Raw genomic sequence first — 25070 nt, forward strand, 5'->3', positions numbered from 1 at the left:
GTGATCACATGGGTGGTAACATGGGTGAGCACATGGGTGATCACATGTGTGATAACGTGGGTGGTCACATGGGTGATCACACGGGTGATCACATGGGTGGTACTCACTCTCTCTCCGGGAGGTCCAAGAGGTCCAGCAGCGCCGGGCTCTCCTCTGGGTCCCCTCTTCCCCTCCTCTCCTGCAGGGCCAAGTGCTCCTTGTGGACCGGCTGGTCCCTAAACAAAAACAACTGGATGTCAGTAATCACATTTAATGCTCCAGTTTCAATTGTTCTGCCTGCGGCTGTGGAACCCTGACCTGTTCACCGGACGTGCTACCTGTCCCAGACCTGCTGTTTTCAACTCTCTAGAGACAGCAGGAGAGGTAGAGATACTCTGAATGATTGGCTATGAAAAGCCAACTGACATTTACTCCTGAGGTGCCGACTTGCTGCACCCTCGACAACAACTGTGATTTATATTATTTGACCATGCTGGTCATCTATGAATATTTGAACATCTTGGCCATGTTCTGTTATAATCTCCACCCGGCACAGCCAGAAGAGAACTGGCCACCCCACATAGCCTGGTTCCTCTCTAGGTTTCTTCCTAGGTTCGTGCCTTTCTAGGGAGTTTTTCCTAGCCACCGTGCTTCTACACCTGCATTGCTTGCTGTTTGGGGTTTTAGGCTGGGTTTCTGTACAGCACTTTGAGATGTAAGAAGGGCTTTATAAATACATTTGATTTGATTTAATATCCATCATCTCTAAAAAAAAATCAATCAATTCAATTGAAAGATTGTACTGCAAGATGACTTGAGGTTGAGGGCACTATAGCCAAGATACTAAGAAGGGAGAGAAACTGTTCAAGATGCTAACATGCTGATGTCAGGTGAAGCTGGGTGGGAAGACTCAACAAAAAGAGGAAGTGGAAGTCTTATCATTAAGTAAGATCTCTGCAGCTTGGTAAATACTTTGGGGGGGTCAGAGTTTTCTCATGATAAATAAGCCATCTTGATTTTCTTTTAGAAACTATCATAAAATGTTTTTCTGTTGCTTGCCTGCGCCATTAGTTATCCTAATGCTGGATTGTTGAGCGGTAATAAATAAATAGGACTCCCTTGTGACCAGTTACAAACTCTGTTACCGTCTGGAAGAAATCTGGGATGCTCTCCATACTGTGTGTGTGTTTCATGGGGTGTTATAAACTCTTGGACCTTGTCCAGTATGTTGAGGGATTACTTAGCTATCAGAGAGGAAAGATGAAAGAATGATGGAGACATACAACAGAGACAGAGACAGAGAGAGAGAGAGAGAGAGAGAGAGAGAGAGAGAGAGACAGAGAGAGAGAGAGAGACAGAGACAGAGACAGAGACAGAGACAGAGAGAGAGAGAGAGAGAGAGAGAGAGAGAGAGAGAGAGAGAGAGAGAGAGAGAGAGAGAGAGAGAGAGAGAGAGAGAGAAAGAGAGAGAGAGAGAGAGAGAGAGAGAGAGAGAGAGAGAGAGAGAGAGAGAGAGAGAGAGACAGAGACAGAGACAGAGACAGAGACAGAGACAGAGACAGAGACAGAGACAGAGACAGAGAGAGAGAGAGAGAGAGAGAGAGAGAGAGAGAGAGAGAGAGAGAGAGAGAGAGAGACAGAGACAGAGACAGAGTTCGGACAAAAGCACAGTGGTAAGAGCAGCAGCTTCAAAAATAATAACACTCACAAGCTCTCCCTTGGGTCCAGCCTCACCCTTGAAACCTGGGATACCGGGGTCACCCTAAAGAAGAAGACAAAAAACACATGGATCATTGTTACAGACCAATGAAGTTGTATATTACTAGCCTTGAAATGCAAACTGAATCACATAACAGTATTTTACTCTACTACATCGTACCATCCCTGACATTCATTACATATTATAACAAGTTTGGAGAAACAGATTTGAGGAGAGACAGTTTAGACGTACAGATGTTCCCTTTGGTCCGAGAGGTCCAGTGGCCCCCTGGGGTCCTGGAGGGCCACGGGGCCCGGGGAAGCCAGGCGCGCCAGCGATACCAGGAGCACCCTGTAGTAGAGAGATGTCAATCACGTATCAATCAATCAATCATCACGCTGAAAGGATCCCTGTGTGATATTGGAAGGGAACACTAAACCGAGTAACAGGATGATATCGAGATCTGAAAATAAGTTGTGATGTGTTCACTGCTTCTAGATCAACGAGGGGAAAAAATATACAACTTTATTTATCTAGGCTTTTTGATGTATGGCTCAAATCAAATCACATTTTATTGGTCACATACACATGGTTAGCAGATGTTATTGGTCACATACACATGGTTAGCAGATGTTATTGGTCACATACACATGGTTAGCAGATGTTATTGGTCACATACACATGGTTAGCAGATGTTAATGCGAGTGTAGCGAAATGCTTGTGCATTCTATTCTTGTGCTTCTAGTTCCGACATTGCAGAAATATCTAACATGTAATCTAACAATTCCCCAACAATGACCTAATACACACACATCTAAAGGGATGGAATAAGAAGTATAAATATATACATATAAATATATGTCTTCAGTGTAACATGAGTTAGTGGGTGGAACAGGTGGCAGAGGTGCTGAAGCTACAGACATGCCTGGACCTTGATCTCACTCCTACATTCCAGCGCCAAGAATCAGCTGCAGTCTGCTTGACTATTATGTAGGTGACAGATGTCTGTGTGTGTGTGTGCGTGTGCGTGTGCGTGTGTGCGTGCATGCGTGTGTGTGTGTGTGTGTGTGTGTGTGTGTGTGTGTGTGTGTTTCTGGTCTAAGCCATAACTAACTGAACGTGTCGTAACACACCTGACTGATCCTGATCTAAATGATTCTTCTTGTTCTAGGGGGAAGTTAGGACCTGATCTAAATGATTATTCTTGTTCTAGAGGGAAGTTAGGACCTGATCTAAATGATTATTCTTGTTCTAGAGGGAAGTTAGGACCTGATCTAAATGATTCTTCTTGTTCTAGGGGGAAGTTAGGACCTGATCTAAATGATTCTTCTTGTTCTAGGGGGAAGTTAGGACCTGATCTAAATGATTCTTCTTGTTCTAGGGGGAAGTTAGGACCTGATCTAAATGATTCTTCTTGTTCTAGAGGGAAGTTAGGACCTGATCTAAATGATTATTCTTGTTCTAGAGGGAAGTTAGGACCTGATCTAAATGATTCTTCTTGTTCTAGGGGGAAGTTAGGACCTGATCTAAATGATTCTTCTTGTTCTAGGGGGAAGTTAGGACCTGATCTAAATGATTCTTCTTGTTCTAGGGGGAAGTTAGGACCTGATCTAAATGATTCTTCTTGTTCTAGGGGGAAGTTAGGACCTGATCTAAATTATTATTTTTGTTCTAGGGGGAAGTTAGGACCTGATCTAAATGATTCTTCTTGTTCTAGGGGGAAGTTAGGACCTGATCTAAATGATTATTCTTGTTCTAGGGGGAAGTTAGGACCTGATCTAAATGATTATTTTTGTTCTAGGGGGAAGTTAGGACCTGATCTAAATGATTCTTCTTGTTCTAGAGGGAAGTTAGGACCTGATCTAAATGATTCTTCTTGTTCTAGGGGGAAGTTAGGACCTGATCTAAATGATTCTTCTTGTTCTAGGGGGAAGTTAGGACCTGATCTAAATGATTCTTCTTGTTCTAGGGGGAAGTTAGGACCTGATCTAAATGATTCTTCTTGTTCTAGGGGGAAGTTAGGACCTGATCTAAATGATTCTTCTTGTTCTAGGGGGAAGTTAGGACCTGATCTAAATGATTATTCTTGTTCTAGGGGGAAGTTAGGACCTGATCTAAATGATTCTTCTTGTTCTAGGGGGAAGTTAGGACCTGATCTAAATGATTCTTCTTGTTCTAGGGGGAAGTTAGGACCTGATCTAAATGATTCTTCTTGTTCTAGGGGGAAGTTAGGACCTGATCTAAATGATTCTTCTTGTTCTAGGGGGAAGTTAGGACCTGATCTAAATGATTCTTCTTGTTCTAGGGGGAAGTTAGGACCTGATCTAAATGATTCTTCTTGTTCTAGGGGGAAGTTAGGACCTGATCTAAATGATTCTTCTTGTTCTAGGGGGAAGTTAGGACCTGATCTAAATGATTATTCTTGTTCTAGGGGGAAGTTAGGACCTGATCTAAATGATTCTTCTTGTTCTAGGGGGAAGTTAGGACCTGATCTAAATGATTCTTCTTGTTCTAGGGGGAAGTTAGGACCTGATCTAAATGATTCTTCTTGTTCTAGGGGGAAGTTAGGACCTGATCTAAATGATTCTTCTTGTTCTAGGGGGAAGTTAGGACCTGATCTAAATTATTCTTCTTGTTCTAGGGGGAAGTTAGGACCTGATCTAAATTATTCTTCTTGTTCTAGGGGGAAGTTAGGACCAAGAGCGTTCCCTAACCACGTCACCTGACCAGGTAAATGGAAACAGAGACAGGGTAGAGAGGGAGGGAGACAGAGACAGAGGCGAGATGGAGGGAGACAAAGACAGGGGAGAGAGGGAGGGAAACAGAGACAGGGGAGAGAGGGAGGGAGGGAGACAGAGACAGGGGAGAGAGGGAGGGAAAGAGACAGGGGAGAGAGGGAGGGAAACAGAGACAGAGGAGAGAGGGAGGGAGGGAGACAGAGACAGGGGAGAGAGGGAGGCATGGAGACAGAGACAGGGGAGAGAGGGAGGGATGGAGACAGAGACAGGGGAGAGAGGGAGGGAGGGAGACAGAGACAGGGGAGAGAGGGAGGGAGGGAGACAGAGACAGGGGAGATAGGGAGGCAGAGAGACAGAGACAGGGGAGAGAGGGAGACAGAGACAGGGGAGAGAGGGAGGGAGGGAGACAGAGACAGGGGAGAGAGGGAGGGAGACAGGGACATGGGAGAGAGGGAGGGAGACAGGAGAAGAGGAGAGAGGGAGACAGAGACAGGGGAGAGAGGGAGGGAGGGAGACAGACGAGATAGGGAGGCAGGGAGACAGAGACAGGGGAGAGAGGGAGACAGAGACAGGGGAGAGAGGGAGGGAGGGAGACAGAGACAGGGGAGAGAGGGAGGGAGACAGGGACATAGGAGAGAGGGAGGGAGACAGGAGAAGAGGAGAGAGGGAGGGAGGGAGACATAGACAGAGGAGAGAGGGAGAGAGGGAGACAGAGACAGGGGAGAGAGGGAGGGAGACAGAGACATGGAAGAGAGGGAGGGAGACAGGAGAAGAGGAGAGAGGGAGGGAGGGAGACAGAGACAGAGGAGAGAGGGAGGTAGACAGAGACAGGGGAGAGAGGGAGGGAGGGAGACAGAGAGAGGGGAGAGAGGGAGGGAGACAGAGACATGGGAGAGAGGGAGAGAGGGAGACAGGAGAAGAGGAGAGAGAGAGGGGGGAGGGAGACAAAGACCGAGGAGAGAGGGAGAGAGGGAGACAGGAGAAGAGGAGAGAGGGAGGGAGGAAGACAGGAGAAGAGTAGAGAGGGGGGAGACAGAGACAGAGGAGAGAGGGAGGGAGGGAGAGAGACAGAGGAGAGAGGGAGAGAGGGAGACAGAGACAGAGGAGAGAGGGAGAGAGGGAGACAGAGACAGGGGAGAGAGGGAGGCAGACAGAGACAGAGGAGAAAGGGAGAGAGGGAGACAGAGACAGAGGACAGAGGGAGGGAGGGAGACAGAGACAGAGGACAGAGGGAGAGAGGGAGACAGAGACAGAGGACAGAGGGAGAGAGGGAGAGAGGGAGACAGAGACAGAGGAGAGGTTGTCTGGTATACTCACAGCTGATCCTTTAGATCCTCCAATACCATCAGTACCAGGGTTACCCTGTGGGGAAGGACAGAGTAAGAACATCTTTTCACATGGCCATATCTTATAGAATAATACGTAAGGTCATAGTTCAATCAGGAAAAGCCCTAGTCATGTGACTTGGAACACTAACACACAGGTTTATGGGGACACGCATGGGGACTGTTTAGGGACAGTATTTGGGGACACTGTTTTACAGGGACACTGTTTTATGGGGCCACTTTTTTTGCGGGGCCACTTTTTATGGGGACATTTTTTATGGGGACACTTTTTATGGGGACACTTTTTATGGGGACACTTTTTATGAGGACACTTTTTATGGGGACACTTTTTATGGGGACACTCACAGAAGCGCCGGCGGGTCCGGGAGATCCGGGGGTTCCTGACTCTCCACGGGGTCCCTGGGCGCCCTCAGGTCCACGAGCACCGGTGGGGCCAGCTTCTCCCTGGAGAGAGACAATCAATCAATAATACAACACTTCAATCAATCAATCAATCAAATGAACAACCAATCGATTATGAATCAATAAATTATTCAATAATCCAATAAATCATTAAATCAATCAATCACACAAACAACCAATCGATCAATTAATCTATGAATGAATCAATAATCCAATCAGTCAGTCAGTCATTAGCATCATTGCAGTAAAGAGTCTCTTTTGAGCAAATTGACGATTCTGTTTGATTGGTTATGGATTTGCACGATGTCAAATAAACTAAGTTTATTCAAGTTTTCCAATCTGGTCAAAACTTAAGTCAGAAGTGTTTAATCTTAATTGAAAAACCAAGTCGGTCATTTCCATATAAGGACTGTATAAAGTCTCGGTATGAAGAGTAAAAGTGTTACAGCAACATTGGCTGCATTTGAATAAAAAGAAGTAACCCTACTTTTGTCAAAATGAAATGAACTTTAGCTTTCATATAAAAGTTATTTTATGAGGGGAAAGTGCAGTAGCCACGTTTCTGATGGTTTACAGACTGGTCTGACAAAACAGAACGAGGACATTTATCCTGACTAAATATTGTCAGACAAGGCTTCGACCTACGCGCAGCGTAGTGAGGTCACAGCCTTTGGGAAACTGGGTGAATGAATGAATGAAATTCCTAACTGTTGTTACCATGGTGTTTAGACTTAGTAGGATGACATAATATAATGTGTACAAGTGGTGGTGGAGAGATTGGTATTTTTGGCACGGGATGTCGTCCATAATGTTTGTTTTCGTTTTTTTAGGGAGGGGTTCAGCTTTATTATTGCAGATAGATGGTGGTTCAATCAATGTAACTGTCTGCATCACTATCAATCCACCATATATTATAGATATTTCATATGCATACATATATATATATATACATTTAAAATATATATATATTTCCCCTAACCCTGCCACCCCTCCCCTAACCCTACCACCCCTCCCCTAACCCTGCCACCCCTCCCCTAACGGGGGTAAAGTAATGGACAACAACACTTAGGCTTCTACTTCCTGTTTATACATTCTATATACATTTTACAGACACGGTATATTTTAGTCCTTCAGCTCCCCTCAACCCCTCCCCTAACCCTACCGCCCCTCCCCTAACCCTGCCACCCCTCCCCTAACCCTGCCACCCCTCCCCTAACCCTGCCACCCCTCCCCTAACCCTACCACCCCTCCCCTAACCCTGCCACCGATCCCCTAACCCTGCCACCCCTCCCCTAACCCTGCTACCCCTCCCCTAACCCTGCCACCCCTCCCCTAACCCTGCCACCCCTCCCCTAACCCTGCCACCGATCCCCTAACCCTGCCACCCCTCCCCTAACCCTGCTACCCCTCCCCTAACCCTGCCACCCCTCCCCTAACCCTGCCACCCCTCCCCTAACCCTGCCACCGATCCCCTAACCCTGCCACCCCTCCCCTAACCCTGCTACCCCTCCCCTAACCCTGCCACCTCTCCCCTAACCCTGCCACCCCTCCCCTAACCCTGCCACCCCTCCCCTAACCCTGCCACCCCTCCCCTAACCCTGCCACCCCTCCCCTAACCCTGCCACCCCTCCTCCAACCCCTCCCCTCTGTCTCTGAAGACCTTCACGTTTGATTTCTATTTGACATATATTTTTTAACTGTGCTGTTTAACAAAATTTTTGAACCTTTTTACATTTTAAGGACAAAGTATATTTTACATGAGTTTTTCTTGTTGTTATTAGTCCCACCCTTCAGTAGTCCATGATGTTACTGTCCCTGCCTGATAGTCTAGGTCAGGGAGAGCCATGGGCACACACGCACACGCACACACACACACACGCACGCACGCACGCACGCACGCACGCACACACACACACACACATACTACATGTCAAATGCTTTCAAAATGTATGTAAATTGTGAAGTCTTTTGTCTCTAACGTCCTATTCATTATGTTCCGGACCCAAGTAAGACGAGCTGTCACCATTGGTGTCTTCTAATGGGGATCCTAATATTCATCATGTGTCGGACCCCAGTAAGACGAGCTGTCACCATTGGCGTCTTCTAATGGGGATCCTAATAAATCAAATAAAACCAAATCTAACCAATGGAGTGTTAATGAATACATGTCTTTGGGTATCCTGAATTTACATTTTTCGCAAGCTGAGGATACATCGTCTCATTCAGCCTTTAATTTTACCAGGAAAGAAGCCTCGAGGGTTAGAAAACTCTTTTGCGAGGATGACCTGAGTTTTATTAGGAAAGCGCGCAGCAGGAATTAACAGGCAAACTGAAACCTGACTGTTTATAGGTTTCTAGAGGTCCACCACGTGGCCAAAAGTATGTGGACACCTTCTCGTCGAACATCTCATTCCAAAATCATGGGCATTGATATGGAGTTTGTCACCACATTGCTGCTATAATAGCCTCCATTCTTCTGGAAAGGCTTTCCACTAGATGTTGGAATATTGCTGCTATAACAGCCTCCATTCTTCTGGGATGGCTTTCCACTAGATGTTGGAACATTGCTGCTATAACAGCCTCCATTCTGGGAAGGCTTTCCACTAGATGTTGGAACATTGCTGCTATAACTGCCTCCACTCTTCTGGGAAGGCTTTCCACTAGATGTTGGAACATTGCTGATATAACAGCCTCCATTCTTCTGGGAAGGCTTTCCACTAGATTTTGGAACATTGCTGATATAACAGCCTCCACTCTTCTGGGAAGGCTTTCCACTATATGTTGGGACTTTGCTGTGGGGATTTGCGTCCATTCAGCCACAAGAGCATTAGTGAGGTCGGGCACTGATGTTGGGCGATTAGACCTGCAGTCGACGTTCCAATTCATCCCAAAGGTGTTCGATTGGGTTGAGATCAGGCCTCTGTGCAGTCCACAGAATTTTGTATATATAGTTTAACACACTGTCGTTCACACATCTGGGTCAAGTTACTGTCTCACTGTGTGTTTTTTTAACATTAGTCATACGCACGCACGCACGCACGCACGCACGCACGCACGCACGCACGCACGCACGCACGCACGCACGCACGCACGCACGCACACACACACACACACACACACACACACACACACACACACACACACACACACACACACACACACACACACACACACACACACACACACACACACACACACACACACACACACACACACACACACACACACACACACACACACTAGTTATCGTTCAGAAGGAATGAATCAAATCAGTCCCAAGCGGAGAGAGAGAGGGAGAGAGAGACAGAGAGACAGAGAGACAGAGAGACAGTGAGAGAGAAAAAAACAACACACCTCCCGAACCACAAACCTCTCAAATATTCCACCCAGATGAAGGAAAATAGATTTTATTTTTAGAGCACTTTTCAATGCTGCCTTCTCCGGTTTCACCACTTTCACTCTTTTCTCACCTTTTTCTTTCAAATTCTTTCTGAGCTAGAGTTAGAGAAACAGAGAGAGAGAGAGAGAGAGAGAGAGAGAGAGAGAGAGAGAGAGAGAGAGAGAGAGAGAGAGAGAGAGTGGGGGAAGGGTGAAGATCAGTGACATACCTTAGAACCTGGAGAGCCGGGGAAGCCTGGAGCACCAGCAGGACCGACTGGGCCCTATAGAGAGTGAAGTGTGGAGAGAGGGGAGGGGGAGAGGGGAGGGGAGGGGGAGAGGGGAGGGAAGGGAAGGGAGGGGGAGAAGAGAGGGAAGGGAGTGAGTCAACAGACACTGCTGCCACTGCAAGGGCGTCCAGGTGTATTGCAGTCACATTTCTGATGAAACATTTCGGGCTGGGTTTCCTGGACACAGATTAAACCCAGCGGTAGATTAATAAGAACTTTTAATAAATACTTGAATTGTGTATGCGTTTTAGTCTAGTACTACACTTGATTCGGCAGGGTAGCCTAGTGGTTAGAGCATTGGACTAGTAACCGGAAGGTTGCAAGTTCAAATTCCCGAGCTGACAAGGTACAAATCTGTCGTTCTGCCTCTGAACAGGCAGTTAACCCACTGTTCCTAGGCCGTCATTGAAAGTAAAAATTTGTTCTGTAATCTCTGTGTACCTGTCGCAAGACCCACTGGTTATTGTTTATTTATAAAACCCTCTTAGGTCTCACTTCCCCTATCTGAGATATCTACTGCAGCCCTCATCCTCCACATACAACACCCGTTCTGCCAGTCACATTCTGTTAAAGGTCCCCAAAGCACTCATATCCCTGGGTCTCTGGAACGAGCTGCAACAAACACTCAAATTGGACAGTTTATATCAATCTCATCTTTCAAAGACTCAATCATGGACACTCTAACTGACAGTTGTGGCTGCTTTGTGTGCTGTATTGTTGTCTATGTGCTATGTTGTTGTCTTAGGTCTCTCTTTATGTAGTGTTGTGTTGTCTCTCTTGTTGTGATGTGTGTTTTGTCCTATATTTACATTGTATTTATGTATTTATTTTAATCCCAGGCCCCCGTCCCCACAGGAGGTCTTTTGCCTTTTGGTAGGCCGTCATTGTAAATAAGAATTTGTTCTTAACTGACTTTCCTAGTTAAATCAAATTCTTTTTTTCAATGACTGCCCAGGAACAGTGGGTTAACTGCCTTGTTCAGGGGCAGAATGACAGATCTTTACCTTGTCAGCTCTGGGATTCGATCTTGCAACCTTTTTGGTTACAAGTCCAACGCTCTAACCACTAGGCTACCTGCCTCCTCTAACCACTAGGCTACCTGCCTCTAACCACTAGGCTACCTGCCTCTAACCACTAGGCTACCTGCCTCTAACCACTAGGCTACCTGCCTCTAACCACTAGGCTACCTGCCTCTAACCACTAGGCTACCTGCCTCTAACCACTAGGCTACCTGCCATATATATTGAGTTGCATCCCCTTTTGCCCTCAGAACAGCCTCAATTCATCAAGGTGTGGAAAGCGTTCTACGAAGATGCTGGCCCATGTTGACTCCAATGCTTCCCACTTTTGTGTCAAGTTTTCTGGATGTCCTTTGGGTAGATGACCATTCTTGATACACACAGGAAACTGTTGAGTGTGAAAAACCCAACAGTGTTGCAGTTCTTGACCCAAACCAGTGTGCCTGGCACCTACTACCACACCCCGTTTAAAGACACTTCAATGTTTTATCTTACCCATTCACCCTCTGAATGACACACAGACACAATACATGTCTCAACTGTCTCAAGGGTTAAAATTCCTTCTTTAACCTGTCTCCTCCCTTTCATCTACACTGACTGAAGTGGATTTAACAAGTGACATCAATAAGGGATCATAGCTTTCACTTGGATTCACCTGGTCAGTCTATACCATGGAAAAAGCAGGTGTTCTTAATGTTTTGTATACTCCGTATATATATATATATATATATATACTATACAGTGAAATGAAACAATGAATAAAACTGTAAGACTTACAGGAGGACCAGCAGGGCCAGACAGACCGTCATTACCACGAGCGCCCTAGACAGAAGAAACACAAGATACTGTCACCACACAGCAGAGGACCAGCTCAACATATACTCAACATACACTGAGACGTAACGATCCATGTCATGACATGGAATTATCATTCAATAATAATTTTATTCAACAGAGAGCTAGCTATAAGCCAGCTAGAGTTCTCTCTCTGTCTGTGATTTGACTTTGAGGTTCAGGTCCTTCACTTTCACTTTCCGAATTGTGAGGTCACTACAGTCTGGGTACGGATCTGGGGCTGGTTTGAGTAGAGACCATGGTCATGTTACACGGTTCTGGGAGCTCTATTTTGAGTTCTGGAATGAGTTCTAAGCAGGAGGTTACAGGATGAGTTCTAGGGGGAAGTTCTAGAATGAGTTCCAAAGCAGGAGGTTACAGGCTGAGTTCTAGGTGGAAGTTCTAGAATGAGTTCTAAGCAGGAGGTTCCAGGCTGAGTTCTAGGGGGAAGTTCTAGAAGGAGTTCCAAAGCAGGAGGTTACAGGCTGAGTTCTAGGGGGAAGTTCTAGAATGAGTTCCAAAGCAGGAGATTCCAGGCTGAGTTCTAGGGGGAAGTTCTAGAATGAGTTCTAAGCAGGAGGTTCCAGGCTGAGTTCTAGGCCAGGAGAAGGTACTTACAGCAGAACCAGAGGGTCCGGGACGACCTCTCTCACCGGGCAGACCGCGTGGTCCCTTTAGAGAGGGAGAGAGAGAGGAGCACAGGTTACAATCAGTAAACAGTAAACAGAATTATCTGTACAGCTGATCAGTAACATATCAGATATTGTATATCGTATGTGTGGCAGATCTACTGAGAGTAGTTCTCAGTCTACAGGAGCTCATCAACGTGACAGATACAGTACTACGCTACATCACTTCTGTATCTGTACTCACCATTGGTCCTGGAGCGCCATTCTCACCGGGAGCACCAGACTCACCCTACAACAGAACAGAACAGAACAGAGAGAGAGAGAGAGAGAGAGAGAGAGAGAGAGAGAGAGAGAGAGAGAGAGAGAGAGAGAGAGAAAGAGAGAGAGAGAGAGACAGCAAAAAGAGAGAACGTTCAAGAGATGTTTCTGGTACAGAAGGGAAGTCAACCAGGATATGTGTGAGATTAAAATAACGTGAGAGAGATAGATAATTCTATTGTAGAGTCCTTCCCACCTTAGAACCAGCAGCTCCACCCTCTCCCTTGAGTCCATCCAGACCTGGATAACCCTGGAAAGAGATAAACACGATATCATGAGAGCGGGACTTTGTGACATTGGCTGATGTAAAAATGGCTTTATAAAATACATTTGATTTGATTTGACTGAGAGCCAAGAGTCAAAATCAGTGAAGGATTATTCACAGCATCTTTACTGGCTCGTTGACTGGGCGTTGTTGCAGCAGCAGAACAGAGGAAAACATACAACGACACTAAAATCAGCTAGACAGGAAAGAACACATTTGAAGATGCCGTATTACATATTAGAGCCAGCAGCATACAGTACCACCGGGCCTCCCACTACTCGCTTGCCTCTGAGGCTAAGCAGGGTCGCTTCCTGGATGGGAGACCAGATGCTGCTGGAAGTGGTTCCCGACAGCAGGTAGGAGGCACTCTTTCCTCTTACCTAAGGGCAGTGATTGGGGACATTGCCCTGTGTAGGGTGCCGTCTTTCGGATGGGACGTTATACGTGCGTCCTGACTCTCTGTGGTCACTAAAGAGCCCATGTTACTTATCGTAAGAGTGTCCTGGCTAAATTCAGAATCTGGCTACTTAATCCTCCCCAGCTTCCAACTGGCTCACTCACTCCCCCCCCCCCCCCCCTCTCCTCTGTAACTATTCCCCAGATCGTTGCTGTAAATGAGAATCTGTTTTCAGTCAACTTACCTGCTAAAGTAAAAGTATATATTTTGCATTATCATTCCTATGACATAACTATGACATAACTATGACATAACTATGACATAACTCACTCTGTGGCCCTTGATTCCAGGCAGACCGGGAGTTCCTGGGAATCCACGAGCTCCCTGTTGTAGAGAAGAATAGAGAACAACATAAAAAGAGGAGAGAAAGAGAAAGATAGATAGATAAAGGAGAGATGAGAGAGAATTAAATCATTTTTCCCTATTCAGTTATTCTCAGGATCTGCTTTCCTGCTCTGGTTTAGAGCCAGGCATATGATGGCCAGAGGGCCAGAGGGCCAGAGGGCCAGGTGACATCAGGGTTGATTTAGTAGAGAACAGCTCTTTCTCTCTTTGTCTTGTCTGACTGAATCATCTTGGAGTCTTCTGACTGGACTGTATCTGACTGAATCATCTTGGAGTCTTCTGACTGGACTGTATCTGACTGAATCATCTTGGAGAGTCTTCTAACTGTACTGTATCTGACTGAATCATCTTGGAGAGTCGTCTAACTGTACTGTATCTGACTGAATCATCTTGGAGTCTTCTGACTGGACTGTATCTGACTGAATCATCTTGGAGAGTCTTCTAACTGTACTGTATCTGACTGAATCATCTTGGAGTCTTCTGACTGGACTGTATCTGACTGAATCATCTTGGAGAGTCTTCTAACTGTACTGTATCTGACTGAATCATCTTGGAGAGTCTTCTGACTGTAGATGGTATGCCTGTTATGTCTGTCAAATACACTTCTCTTCTTGACTGATCATATTGGGATAGTGTGTGTACAAATGTAATTACTGAGGCAGCATGAATAGGCTGTGAGAAAAACTGTGAGTAGATAAATGAACAGATAAATGTAGGGATAAATGAAGATATATATTAACAGATTCATTAACCAATAACAGATGATAAAGAGATAAATGAAGAGCTATATTAACAGATTAATTAACCAATAACAGATGATAAAGAGATAAATGAAGAGCTATATTAACAGATGAATTAACCAATAACAGATGATAAAGAGATAAATGAAGAGCTATATTAACAGATGAATTAACCAATAACAGATGATAAAGAGATAAATGAAGAGCTATATTAACAGATGAATTAACCAATAACAGATGATAAAGAGATAAATGAAGAGCTATATTAACAGATTAATTAACCAATAACAGATGATAAAGAGATAAATGAAGAGCTATATTAACAGATGAATTAACCAATAACAGATGATAAAGAGATAAATGAAGAGCTATATTAACAGATTAATTAACCAATAACAGATGATAAAGAGATAAATGAAGAGCTATATTAACAGATGAATTAACCAATAACAGATGATAAAGAGATAAATGAAGAGCTATATTAACAGATGAATTAACCAATAACAGATGATAAAGAGATAAATGAAGAGCTATATTAACAGATTAATTAACCAATAACAGATGATAAAGAGATAAATGAAGAGCTATATTAACAGATGAATTAACCAATAACAGATAAATGTAGGGATAAATGAAGAGCTATATTAACAGATGAATTAACCAATAACAGATGATAAAGAGATAAATGAAACCATACCTGAGGACCAGAAGGTCCACGTTCACCACCTTTGCCGGGTTTGCCAGCCTCACCCTACAGCAGAGACAGGACGGAAGGGAGACGAGGGCCAGTAGGCCAGTTAGTTACAATATTCAATGAACAAACAAATAAAATACATAAATAGTAAAAGATAAAAAATAACAATACAACACATAAATAGTAAAATATATATATATTTTTAAATACAACACAAAAATAGTAAAAGATTTAAAAATGTAAAAAATGAATGAATCAATAAATAATTAACATATTTAGGTTTTGATGCTAATTAGTTTGAAAATTGAAATTCAGTTAGCAAACAATGCATCCTGGGGGATAGATGGATACATGACTGCTGGGTCAGCCTGATACCACCTAGTGGCTAAATGGAGGAATTGCATTTCCAATATAAATGTTTAATTTCTTTACCCTCCCTAACTGCATATCTATTTATAACAATTATATTTTGAGGTTTCTTTGGTCCCACACCCATTTTGTGGGACTGTATAAATCCCTGTTAAATTCAACTTGCAGGAAGCTCTAACAGGGATTGAATATCACATAACAAAGTATCATAATGTGACAGTTTACACCCTTATAACTCAAAGAGAATTTAACTCTGCTGGAATCTATTGTTAATTCAAAACAGCACATTAAATTGTAAAATGTCAAGAAAGCTGATTTAAAAAAACAACAACAGCGAAAAAAGTCAAATGGCAGTTGAAGTTGAATTTAAGCAGCTCTTTGTGAGTCAGATATTTACTGTCATTTTAACTCCCCTAAAATATTAACACCATGACCAGAGTAGTTTTAACACAATATGGGTGTGGGACCAATATAAACCCCAAAACAGTGTTACATTTGACTCCATCGGAGTTGAATTAAGTCTTCGATTCCACAGGAGTCAGTGAAGATGGGATATGGTGGTGGGTTGGTGGGATATGGTGGTGGGTTGGTGGGTTGGTGGGGACGATGGGATATGGTGGTGGGTTGGTGGGGTTGGTGGGGACGATGGGATATGGTGGTGGGTTGGTGGGGTTGGTGGGGACGATGGGATATGGTGGTGGGTTGGTGGGTTGGTGGGGACGATGGGATATGGTGGTGGGTTGGTGTGTTGGTGGGGACGATGGGATATGGTGGTGGGTTGGTGGGTTGGTGGGGACGATGGGATATGGTGGTGGGTTGGTGGGGACGATGGGATATGGTGGTGGGTTGGTGGGGACGATGGGATATGGTGTTGGGTTGGTGGGGACGATGGGATATGGTGGTGGGTTGGTGGGGACGATGGGATATGGTGGTGGGTTGGTGGGGACGATGGGATATGGTGTTGGGTTGGTGGGGACGATGGGATATGGTGGTGGGTTGGTGGGGAAGATGGGATATGGTGGTGGGTTGGTGGGGAAGATGGGATATGGTGTTGGGTTGGTGGTGAAGATGGGATACGGTGGTGGGTTGGTTGGGACGATGGGATACGGTGGTGGGTTGGTGGGGTTGTGGGGACAATGGGATATGGTGGTGGGTTGGTGGGGACGATGGGATACGGTGGTGGGTTGGTGGGGAAGATGGGATACGGTGGTGGGTTGGTGGGGACGATGGGATATGGTGGTGGGGTTGGTGGTGAAGATGGGATATGGTGGTGGGTTGGTGGTGAAGATGGGATATGGTGGTGGGTTGGTGGGTTGGTGGGGACGATGGGATATGGTGGTGGGTTGGTGGGTTGGTGGGGACGATGGGATATGGTGGTGGGTTGATGGGGACGATGGGATACGGTGGTGGGTTGTAGGGACGATGGGATACGGTGGTGGATTGGTGGGGACGATGGGATATGGTGGTGGGTTGGTGGGGACGATGGGATACGGTGGTGGGTTGGTGGTGAGGATGGGATACGGTGGTGGGTTGGTGGGGTTGTGGGGACGATGGGATATGGTGGTGGGTTGGTGGGGACGATGGGATACGGTGGTGGGTTGGTGGGGTTGTGGGGACGATGGGATACGGTGGTGGGTTGGTGGGGTTGGTGGTGAAGATGGGATACGGTGGTGGGTTGGTGGGGTTGGTGGTGAAGATGGGATACGGTGGTGGGTTGGTGGGGACGATGGGATACGATGGTGGGGTTGTGGGGACGATGGGATATGGTGGTGGGTTGGTGGGGTTGTGGGGACGATGGCATATGGTGGTGGGTTGGTGGGGTTGTGGGGACGATGGGATATGGTGGTGGGTTGGTGGGGACGATGGGATATGGTGGTGGGGTTGGTGGTGAAGATGGGATACGGTGGTGGGTTGGTGGTGAAGATGGGATATGGTGTTGGGTTGGTGGTGAAGATGGGATATGGTGTTGGGTTGGTGGTGAAGATGGGATATGGTGGTGGGTTGGTGGGGACGATGGGATATGGTGGTGGGTTGGTGGGGACGATGGGATACGGTGGTGGGTTGGTGGTGAGGATGGGATACGGTGGTGGGTTGGTGGGGTTGTGGGGACGATGGGATACGGGGGTGGGTTGGTGGGGACGATGGGATATGGTGGTGGGTTGGTGGGGTTGTGGGGACGATGGGATACGGTGGTGGGTTGGTGGGGTTGGTGGTGAAGATGGGATACGGTGGTGGGTTGGTGGGGTTGGTGGTGAAGATGGGATACGGTGGTGGGTTGGTGGGGACGATGGGATACGGTGGTGGGTTGTGGGGACGATGGGATACGGTGGTGGGTTGGTGGGTTGGTGGTGAAGATGGGATACGGTGGTGGGTTGGTGGGTTGGTGGGGACGATGGGATACGGTGGTGGGTTGGTGGGGTTGTGGGGACGATGGGATATGGTGGTGGGTTGGTGGGGAAGATGGGATATGGTGGTGGGTTGGTGGTGAAGATGGGATATGGTGGTGGGTTGGTGGTGAAGATGGGATATGGTGGTGGGTTGGTGGGTTGGTGGGGACGATGGGATACGGTGGTGGGTTGGTGGGGTTGTGGGGACGATGGGATATGGTGGTGGGTTGGTGGGGAAGATGGGATACGGTGGTGGGTTGGTGGGGAAGATGGGATACGGTGGTGGGTTGGTGGGTTGGTGGGGACGATGGGATATGGTGGTGGGTTGGTGGGGTTGTGGGGACGATGGGATATGGTGGTGGGTTGGTGGGGACGATGGGATACAGTGGTGGGTTGGTGGGGACGATGGGATATGGTGGTGGGGTTGGTGGTGAAGATGGGATACGGTGGTGGGTTGTGGGGACGATGGGATACGGTGGTGGGTTGGTGGGGTTGTGGGGATGATGGGATACGGTGGTGGGTTGGTGGGGACGATGGGATATGGTGGTGGGTTGGTGGGGTTGTGGGGACGATGGGATACGGTGGTGGGTTGTGGGGACGATGGGATACGGTGGTGGGTTGGTGGGGTTGTGGGGACGATGGGATACGGTGGTGGGTTGTGGGGACGATGGGATACGGTGGTGGGTTGGTGGGGTTGTGGGGACGATGGGATACGGTGGTGGGTTGTGGGGACGATGGGATACGGTGGTGGGTTGGTGGGGTTGTGGGGACGATGGGATATGGTGGTGGGTTGGTGGGGTTGGTGGGGACGATGGGATATGGTGGTGGGTTGGTGGGGTTGTGGGGACGATGGGATACGGTGGTGGGTTGTGGGGACGATGGGATACGGTGGTGGGTTGGTGGGGTTGTGGGGACGATGGGATACGGGGGTGGGTTGGTGGGGACGATGGGATATGGTGGTGGGTTGGTGGGGAAGATGGGATACGGTGGTGGGTTGGTGGGTTGGTGGGGACGATGGGATATGGTGGTGGGGTTGGTGGTGAAGATGGGATATGGTGGTGGGTTGGTGGGTTAGTGGGGACGATGGGATACGGTGGTGGGTTGGTGGGTTGGTGGGGACGATGGGATATGGTGGTGGGGTTGGTGGTGAAGATGGGATATGGTGGTGGGGTTGGTGGGGAAGATGGGATATGGTGGTGGGTTGGTGGGTAGGTGGGGACGATGGGATACGGTGGTGGGTTGGTGGGTTGGTGGGGACGATGGGATATGGTGGTGGGGTTGGTGGTGAAGATGGGATATGGTGGTGGGTTGGTGGTGAAGATGGGATATGGTGGTGGGGTTGGTGGTGAAGATGGGATATGGTGGTGGGGTTGGTGGGGAAGATGGGATATGGTGGTGGGTTGGTGGGGTTGGTGGTGAAGATGGGATATGGTGGTGGGTTGGTGGTGAAGATGGGATATGGTGGTGGGTTGGTGGTGAAGATGGGATATGGTGGTGGGGTTGGTGGTAAAGATGGGATATGGTGGTGGGTTGGTGGTGAAGATGGGATATGGTGGTGGGTTGGTGAGGTTGGTGGTGAAGATGGGATATGGTGGTGGGTTGGTGGTGAAGATGGGACATGGTGGTGGGGTTGGTGGTAAAGATGGGATATGGTGGTGGGTTGGTGGTGAAGATGGGATACGGTGGTGGGTTGGTGGGGACGGTGTTCGGTGCAGATACAGTACCGCTGGGGGCTGTAATGATTATCACATTCATATCAGACGACCGTTTATCATCATGATCACATGACCAGTCACCGAGCCAATGGGGAAAACATGTCATTGTGACTGTGGAGGGGAGAATACATGGGTGTGGGAGAAGTTCGTACGGGGAGTGTTATACTGACTGCCTCACACATGGACTTTACAAGAGGGACCGTAGAAGGCCCTGAAGGATCACCATGTAACATTACCTCATCAGGAAAACCTCCTGGCCCTAGTTGGCATGACGTTTCTATGTGTGGGGGAATTGTTTAGGACAGTGTAACAACACTTTATAGTGTTTTTTTACTCTATTGGTGAACAGTCTGACAGAAGCCAACATTCGTGTGTATGGGGAGGGGGGGGGGGGCTGTGTTTGACAGTGTTAGTTTCAAGTATCAAACACTTCCTCAATAGCCTGTGGAAGAGTCTCCAGTTGTGTGTTTGACAGTGAAGGTGTCAGTAGTTCTACTTACATCATCTCCAGGTTTACCAGAGGGTCCGGGTGGACCACGGGGACCCAACGAGCCCTGTCAGGAGAGAACAGAGACAGTTAGTCAGAACAGACAGACAGTTAGTCAGACAGACTGTTAACACACCGAACACAGACAGACAGACAGACAGACAGACAGACAGACAGACAGTTACCACACAGAACAGTAACAGTCAGACAGACAGCTACCACACAGAACAGAGACAGTCAGTCAGTTAGTCAGACAGACAGTTTCCACACAGAACAGAAACAGTCAGTCAGACAGACAGTTTCCACACAGAACAGAAACAGTCAGTCAAACAGACAGTTACCACACAGAACAGTAACAGTTCTTCAGACAGACAGTTACCACACACAGCCACTGGAGGGCACTGCTGTAGAGGGAATACACTACAGCGACAGGAGACCCTGTGTGTGTGTGTGTGTGTGCGTGTGTGTGTGTTGTAAAGGCATTTCCCTGTCATATTAACTAGATCCCCTGGCTGAGAAGGTTTTAAAGAGATGCCAGAGGAGATATATAAAAAACATGGCCACAGACGATGTGAATTATGATTTGGATCATAGAAGAGGAGCTGTTCTAATCCAGACAGACAGAGGTAACGAACATCCCGATGTCAATCATTATGGGAAGTATCTTGAAGTGGTTTATATTATTGTGATTTTCATATCTTGCCAAGTTATGCCGGGACAGTCTATAACAATGGAGAGGATAGAGAATTGACAACGTGTGTGGCTAAAAACAAACAATACACATTTTTACAAGCAAAATATTATGTTTTTTTTTTCTCCCAATTGTTTCAACGTTTCTGGCGACCTCTTATGGCCTCTTTCTATCGGAAGAATGAGTGTGTCTGTGTGTGTGTGTCTGTGTGTATGTGTGTGTGTGTGTGTCTGTGTGTATGTGTGTGTGTGTGTGTGTGTGTGTGTGTGTGTGTGGGTGTGGGTGTGGGTGTGGGTGTGGGTGTGGGTGTGGGTGTGTGTGTGGGTGTGTGTGTGTGTGTGGGTGTGGGTGTGGGGGTGTGTGTGTGTGGGTGTGTGTGTGTGTGTGTGTGTGTGTGTGTGTGTGTGTGTGTTTGGAAACTGATGTGATTCATCCGGCCCTGCCAACAACATACCCAGCAGGTTTGATTCTAATTGCAGGTAATGATGTATGAACTGTGGACTGGAGGTTGGCGGTAGACCTCTGTCTGTCTGTATGTCTGTCTGTCTGTCTGTCTGTCTGTCTGTCTGTCTGTCTGTCTGTCTGTCTGTCTGTCTGTCGGACTTTCTGTCCAGGCGTCAGCAGGAGGAGATTAACACAGTGGCTCTCATTATGCCCTCACACCATCCTAGGAGTGTGTGTGTGTGTGTGTGTGTGAGTGCTTATGGGGACTTATAATGCACTTTGTGACAACTGCTCATGTAAAAAGGGCTTTATAAATACATTTGATTGATTGAAGAGGGGATGTGAAGAGGCCCTCACACTTGTGGGTAACTATTATGGGATACTTACAGCTGATCCGGGCTCTCCAGCCTCTCCGGGGTTGCCTTGGAAACCTTGTGGGCCCTGGGACGGAAGAGAAGGGAGAGGAGAGGTTAGAGACGTCTGTGAAGTTAACCAGATTATTTTAGATGGTCATCGGCCTTTTGATAATGTGTATGATATTGACTTTGATTCCTTAGATGACATTACAGAAAGGAAACACTAAAGGAGGTAGATAATATACAATATTATTTTTTGTAATACCTAGGTATTGACTTCAGCTAGACCTGAGCTAAGATGGCCGTCACTAGTTTAGAATTCCTAAGTCTGACTAGAAGTCTACACAAATAATCACACACATCAAATCACCCCATGTCCTGATCATATCTGAGTCTGATCCCACTCCCTTTGGGGCTAGGACAGCTAGTACAGGGTCTACAGCTACTACAGCTAACACAGCTAGTACAGGGTCTACAGCTAGTACAGGGTCTACAGCTACTACAGCTAGGACAGCTAGGACAGGGTCTACAGCTACTACAGCTAGGACAGCTAGTACAGGGTCTACAGCTAGTACAGGGTCTACAGCTAGTACAGGGTCTACAGCTACTACAGCTAGGACAGCTAGTACAGGGTTTACAGCTACTACAGCTAGTACAGGGTTTACAGCTAGTACAGCTAGTACAGGGTTTACAGCTACTACAGCTAGTACAGGGTCAACAGCTACTACAGCTAGGACAGGGATAACAGCTACTACAGCTAGTACAGGGTCTACAGCTAGGACAGTTAGTACAGGGTCTACAGCTAGGACAGTTAGTACAGGGTCTACAGCTAGGACAGCTAGTACAGGGTTTACAGCTAGGACAGCTAGCACAGGGTCTACAGCTAGGACAGCTAGTACAGGGTCTAAAGCTAATACAGCTAGTACAGCTAATACAGCTAATACAGATAGTACAGTTAATACAGCTAGTACAGCTAATACAGCTAATACAGCTAATACAGGGTCTACAGCTACAACAGCTAATGCAGCTAGTCCAGGGTCTACAGCTACAACAGCTAATACAGCCAGTACAGCTAATAGGTATTGACTTCAGCTAGACCTGAGCTAAGATGGCCGTCACTAGTTTAGAATTACTAAGTCTGACTAGAAGTCTACACAAATAATCACACACATCAAATCACCCCATGTCCTGATCATATCTGAGTCTGATCCCACTCCCTTTGGGGCTAGGACAGCTAGTACAGGGTCTACAGCTACTACAGCTAACACAGCTAGTACAGGGTCTACAGCTAGTACAGGGTCTACAGCTACTACAGCTAGGACAGCTAGGACAGGGTCTACAGCTACTACAGCTAGGACAGCTAGTACAGGGTCTACAGCTAGTACAGGGTCTACAGCTAGTACAGGGTCTACAGCTACTACAGCTAGGACAGCTAGTACAGGGTTTACAGCTACTACAGCTAGTACAGGGTTTACAGCTAGTACAGCTAGTACAGGGTTTACAGCTACTACAGCTAGTACAGGGTCAACAGCTACTACAGCTAGGACAGGGATAACAGCTACTACAGCTAGTACAGGGTCTACAGCTAGGACAGTTAGTACAGGGTATACAGCTAGGACAGTTAGTACAGGGTCTACAGCTAGGACAGCTAGTACAGGGTTTACAGCTAGGACAGCTAGCACAGGGTCTACAGCTAGGACAGCTAGTACAGGGTCTAAAGCTAATACAGCTAGTACAGCTAATACAGCTAATACAGATAGTACAGTTAATACAGCTAGTACAGCTAATACAGCTAATACAGCTAATACAGGGTCTACAGCTACAACAGCTAATGCAGCTAGTCCAGGGTCTACAGCTACAACAGCTAATACAGCCAGTACAGCTAATAGGTATTGACTTCAGCTAGACCTGAGCTAAGATGGCCGTCACTAGTTTAGAATTACTAAGTCTGACTAGAAGTCTACACAAATAATCACACACATCAAATCACCCCATGTCCTGATCATATCTGAGTCTGATCCCACTCCCTTTGGGGCTAGGACAGCTAGTACAGGGTCTACAGCTACTACAGCTAACACAGCTAGTACAGGGTCTACAGCTACAACAGCTAGGACAGCTAGGACAGGGTCTACAGCTACTACAGCTAGGACAGCTAGTACAGGGTATACAGCTAGTACAGGGTCTACAGCTACTACAGCTAGGACAGCTAGTACAGGGTCTACAGCTACAGCTAGTACAGGGTCTACAGCTACTACAGCTAGGACAGCTAGTACAGGGTCTACAGCTAGTACAGGGTCTACAGCTAGTACAGGGTCTACAGCTACTACAGCTAGGACAGCTAGTACAGGGTTTACAGCTACTACAGCTAGTACAGGGTTTACAGCTAGTACAGCTAGTACAGGGTTTACAGCTACTACAGCTAGTACAGGGTCAACAGCTACTACAGCTAGGACAGGGATAACAGCTACTACAGTCAGTACAGGGTCTACAGCTAGGACAGTTAGTACAGGGTCTACAGCTAGGACAGTTAGTACAGGGTCTACAGCTAGGACAGCTAGTACAGGGTTTACAGCTAGGACAGCTAGCACAGGGTCTACAGCTAGGACAGCTAGTACAGGGTCTAAAGCTAATACAGCTAGTACAGCTAATACAGCTAATACAGATAGTACAGTTAATACAGCTAGTACAGCTAATACAGCTAATACAGCTAATACAGGGTCTACAGCTACAACAGCTAATGCAGCTAGTCCAGGGTATACAGCTACAACAGCTAATACAGCCAGTACAGCTAATACAGCTAACACAGCTAGTACAGCTAATACAGCTAATACAGCTAATACAGCTAGTACAGCTAGTACAGCTAATACAGCTAGTACAGGGTCTACAGCTAGTACAGCTAGTACAGCTAATACAGCTAATACAGCTAGTACAGCTAATACAGCTAACACAGCTAGTACAGCTAATACAGCTAATACAGGGTCTACAGCTACAACAGCTAATGCAGCTAGTACAGCTAATACAGCTAACATAGCTAGTACAGCTAGTCCAGCTAATACAGCTAGTACAGGGTCTACAGCTAGTACAGCTAGTACAGCTAATACAGCTAGTACAGCTAATACAGCTAATACAGCTAATGCAGCTAGTACAGGTTCTACAGCTAGTACAGCTAGTACAGCTAATACAGCTAGTACAGCTAATACAGCTAGTACAGCTAATACAGCTAATACAGCTAATACAGCTAATACAGCTAGTACAGCTAATACAGCTAGTACAGCTAATGCAGCTAGTACAGGGTCTACAGCTAGTACAGCTAGTACAGCTAATACAGCTAGTACAGCTAATACAGCTAATACAGCTAATACAGCTAATACAGCTAGTACAGCTAACACAGCTAGTACAGCTAATACAGCTAATACAGCTAATACAGCTAGTACAGCTAGTACAGCTAATATAGCTAGTACAGGGTCTACAGCTAGTACAGCTAGTAC

The 25070-nt window shown here is 46.7% G+C and overlaps 1 protein-coding gene across 2 annotated transcripts in view; it reads right to left on the minus strand.

The window, feature by feature from the left end:
• LOC139402209 (collagen alpha-1(II) chain-like) overlaps nt 1-25070 on the minus strand; it is an 86339-nt gene that overhangs the window by 30834 nt on the left and 30435 nt on the right. For both annotated transcript variants that reach the window (XM_071146315.1, XM_071146316.1), the window contains 14 exons: nt 21614-21667; nt 20105-20158; nt 15137-15190; nt 13625-13678; nt 12829-12882; nt 12559-12603; nt 12304-12357; nt 11629-11673; nt 9773-9826; nt 6108-6206; nt 5734-5778; nt 1931-2029; nt 1688-1741; nt 108-215 (listed from right to left, as the gene is read on the minus strand). In XM_071146315.1, coding sequence (XP_071002416.1) covers nt 108-215; nt 1688-1741; nt 1931-2029; nt 5734-5778; nt 6108-6206; nt 9773-9826; nt 11629-11673; nt 12304-12357; nt 12559-12603; nt 12829-12882; nt 13625-13678; nt 15137-15190; nt 20105-20158; nt 21614-21667 — 873 coding nt within the window. The remainder of the gene's footprint in view (nt 1-107; nt 216-1687; nt 1742-1930; nt 2030-5733; nt 5779-6107; nt 6207-9772; nt 9827-11628; nt 11674-12303; nt 12358-12558; nt 12604-12828; nt 12883-13624; nt 13679-15136; nt 15191-20104; nt 20159-21613; nt 21668-25070) is intronic.

The sequence above is a fragment of the Oncorhynchus clarkii genome, unplaced genomic scaffold (genome assembly GCF_045791955.1).
Source record: "Oncorhynchus clarkii lewisi isolate Uvic-CL-2024 unplaced genomic scaffold, UVic_Ocla_1.0 unplaced_contig_4274_pilon_pilon, whole genome shotgun sequence".
Taxonomy (NCBI): Eukaryota; Metazoa; Chordata; class Actinopteri; order Salmoniformes; family Salmonidae; genus Oncorhynchus; species Oncorhynchus clarkii.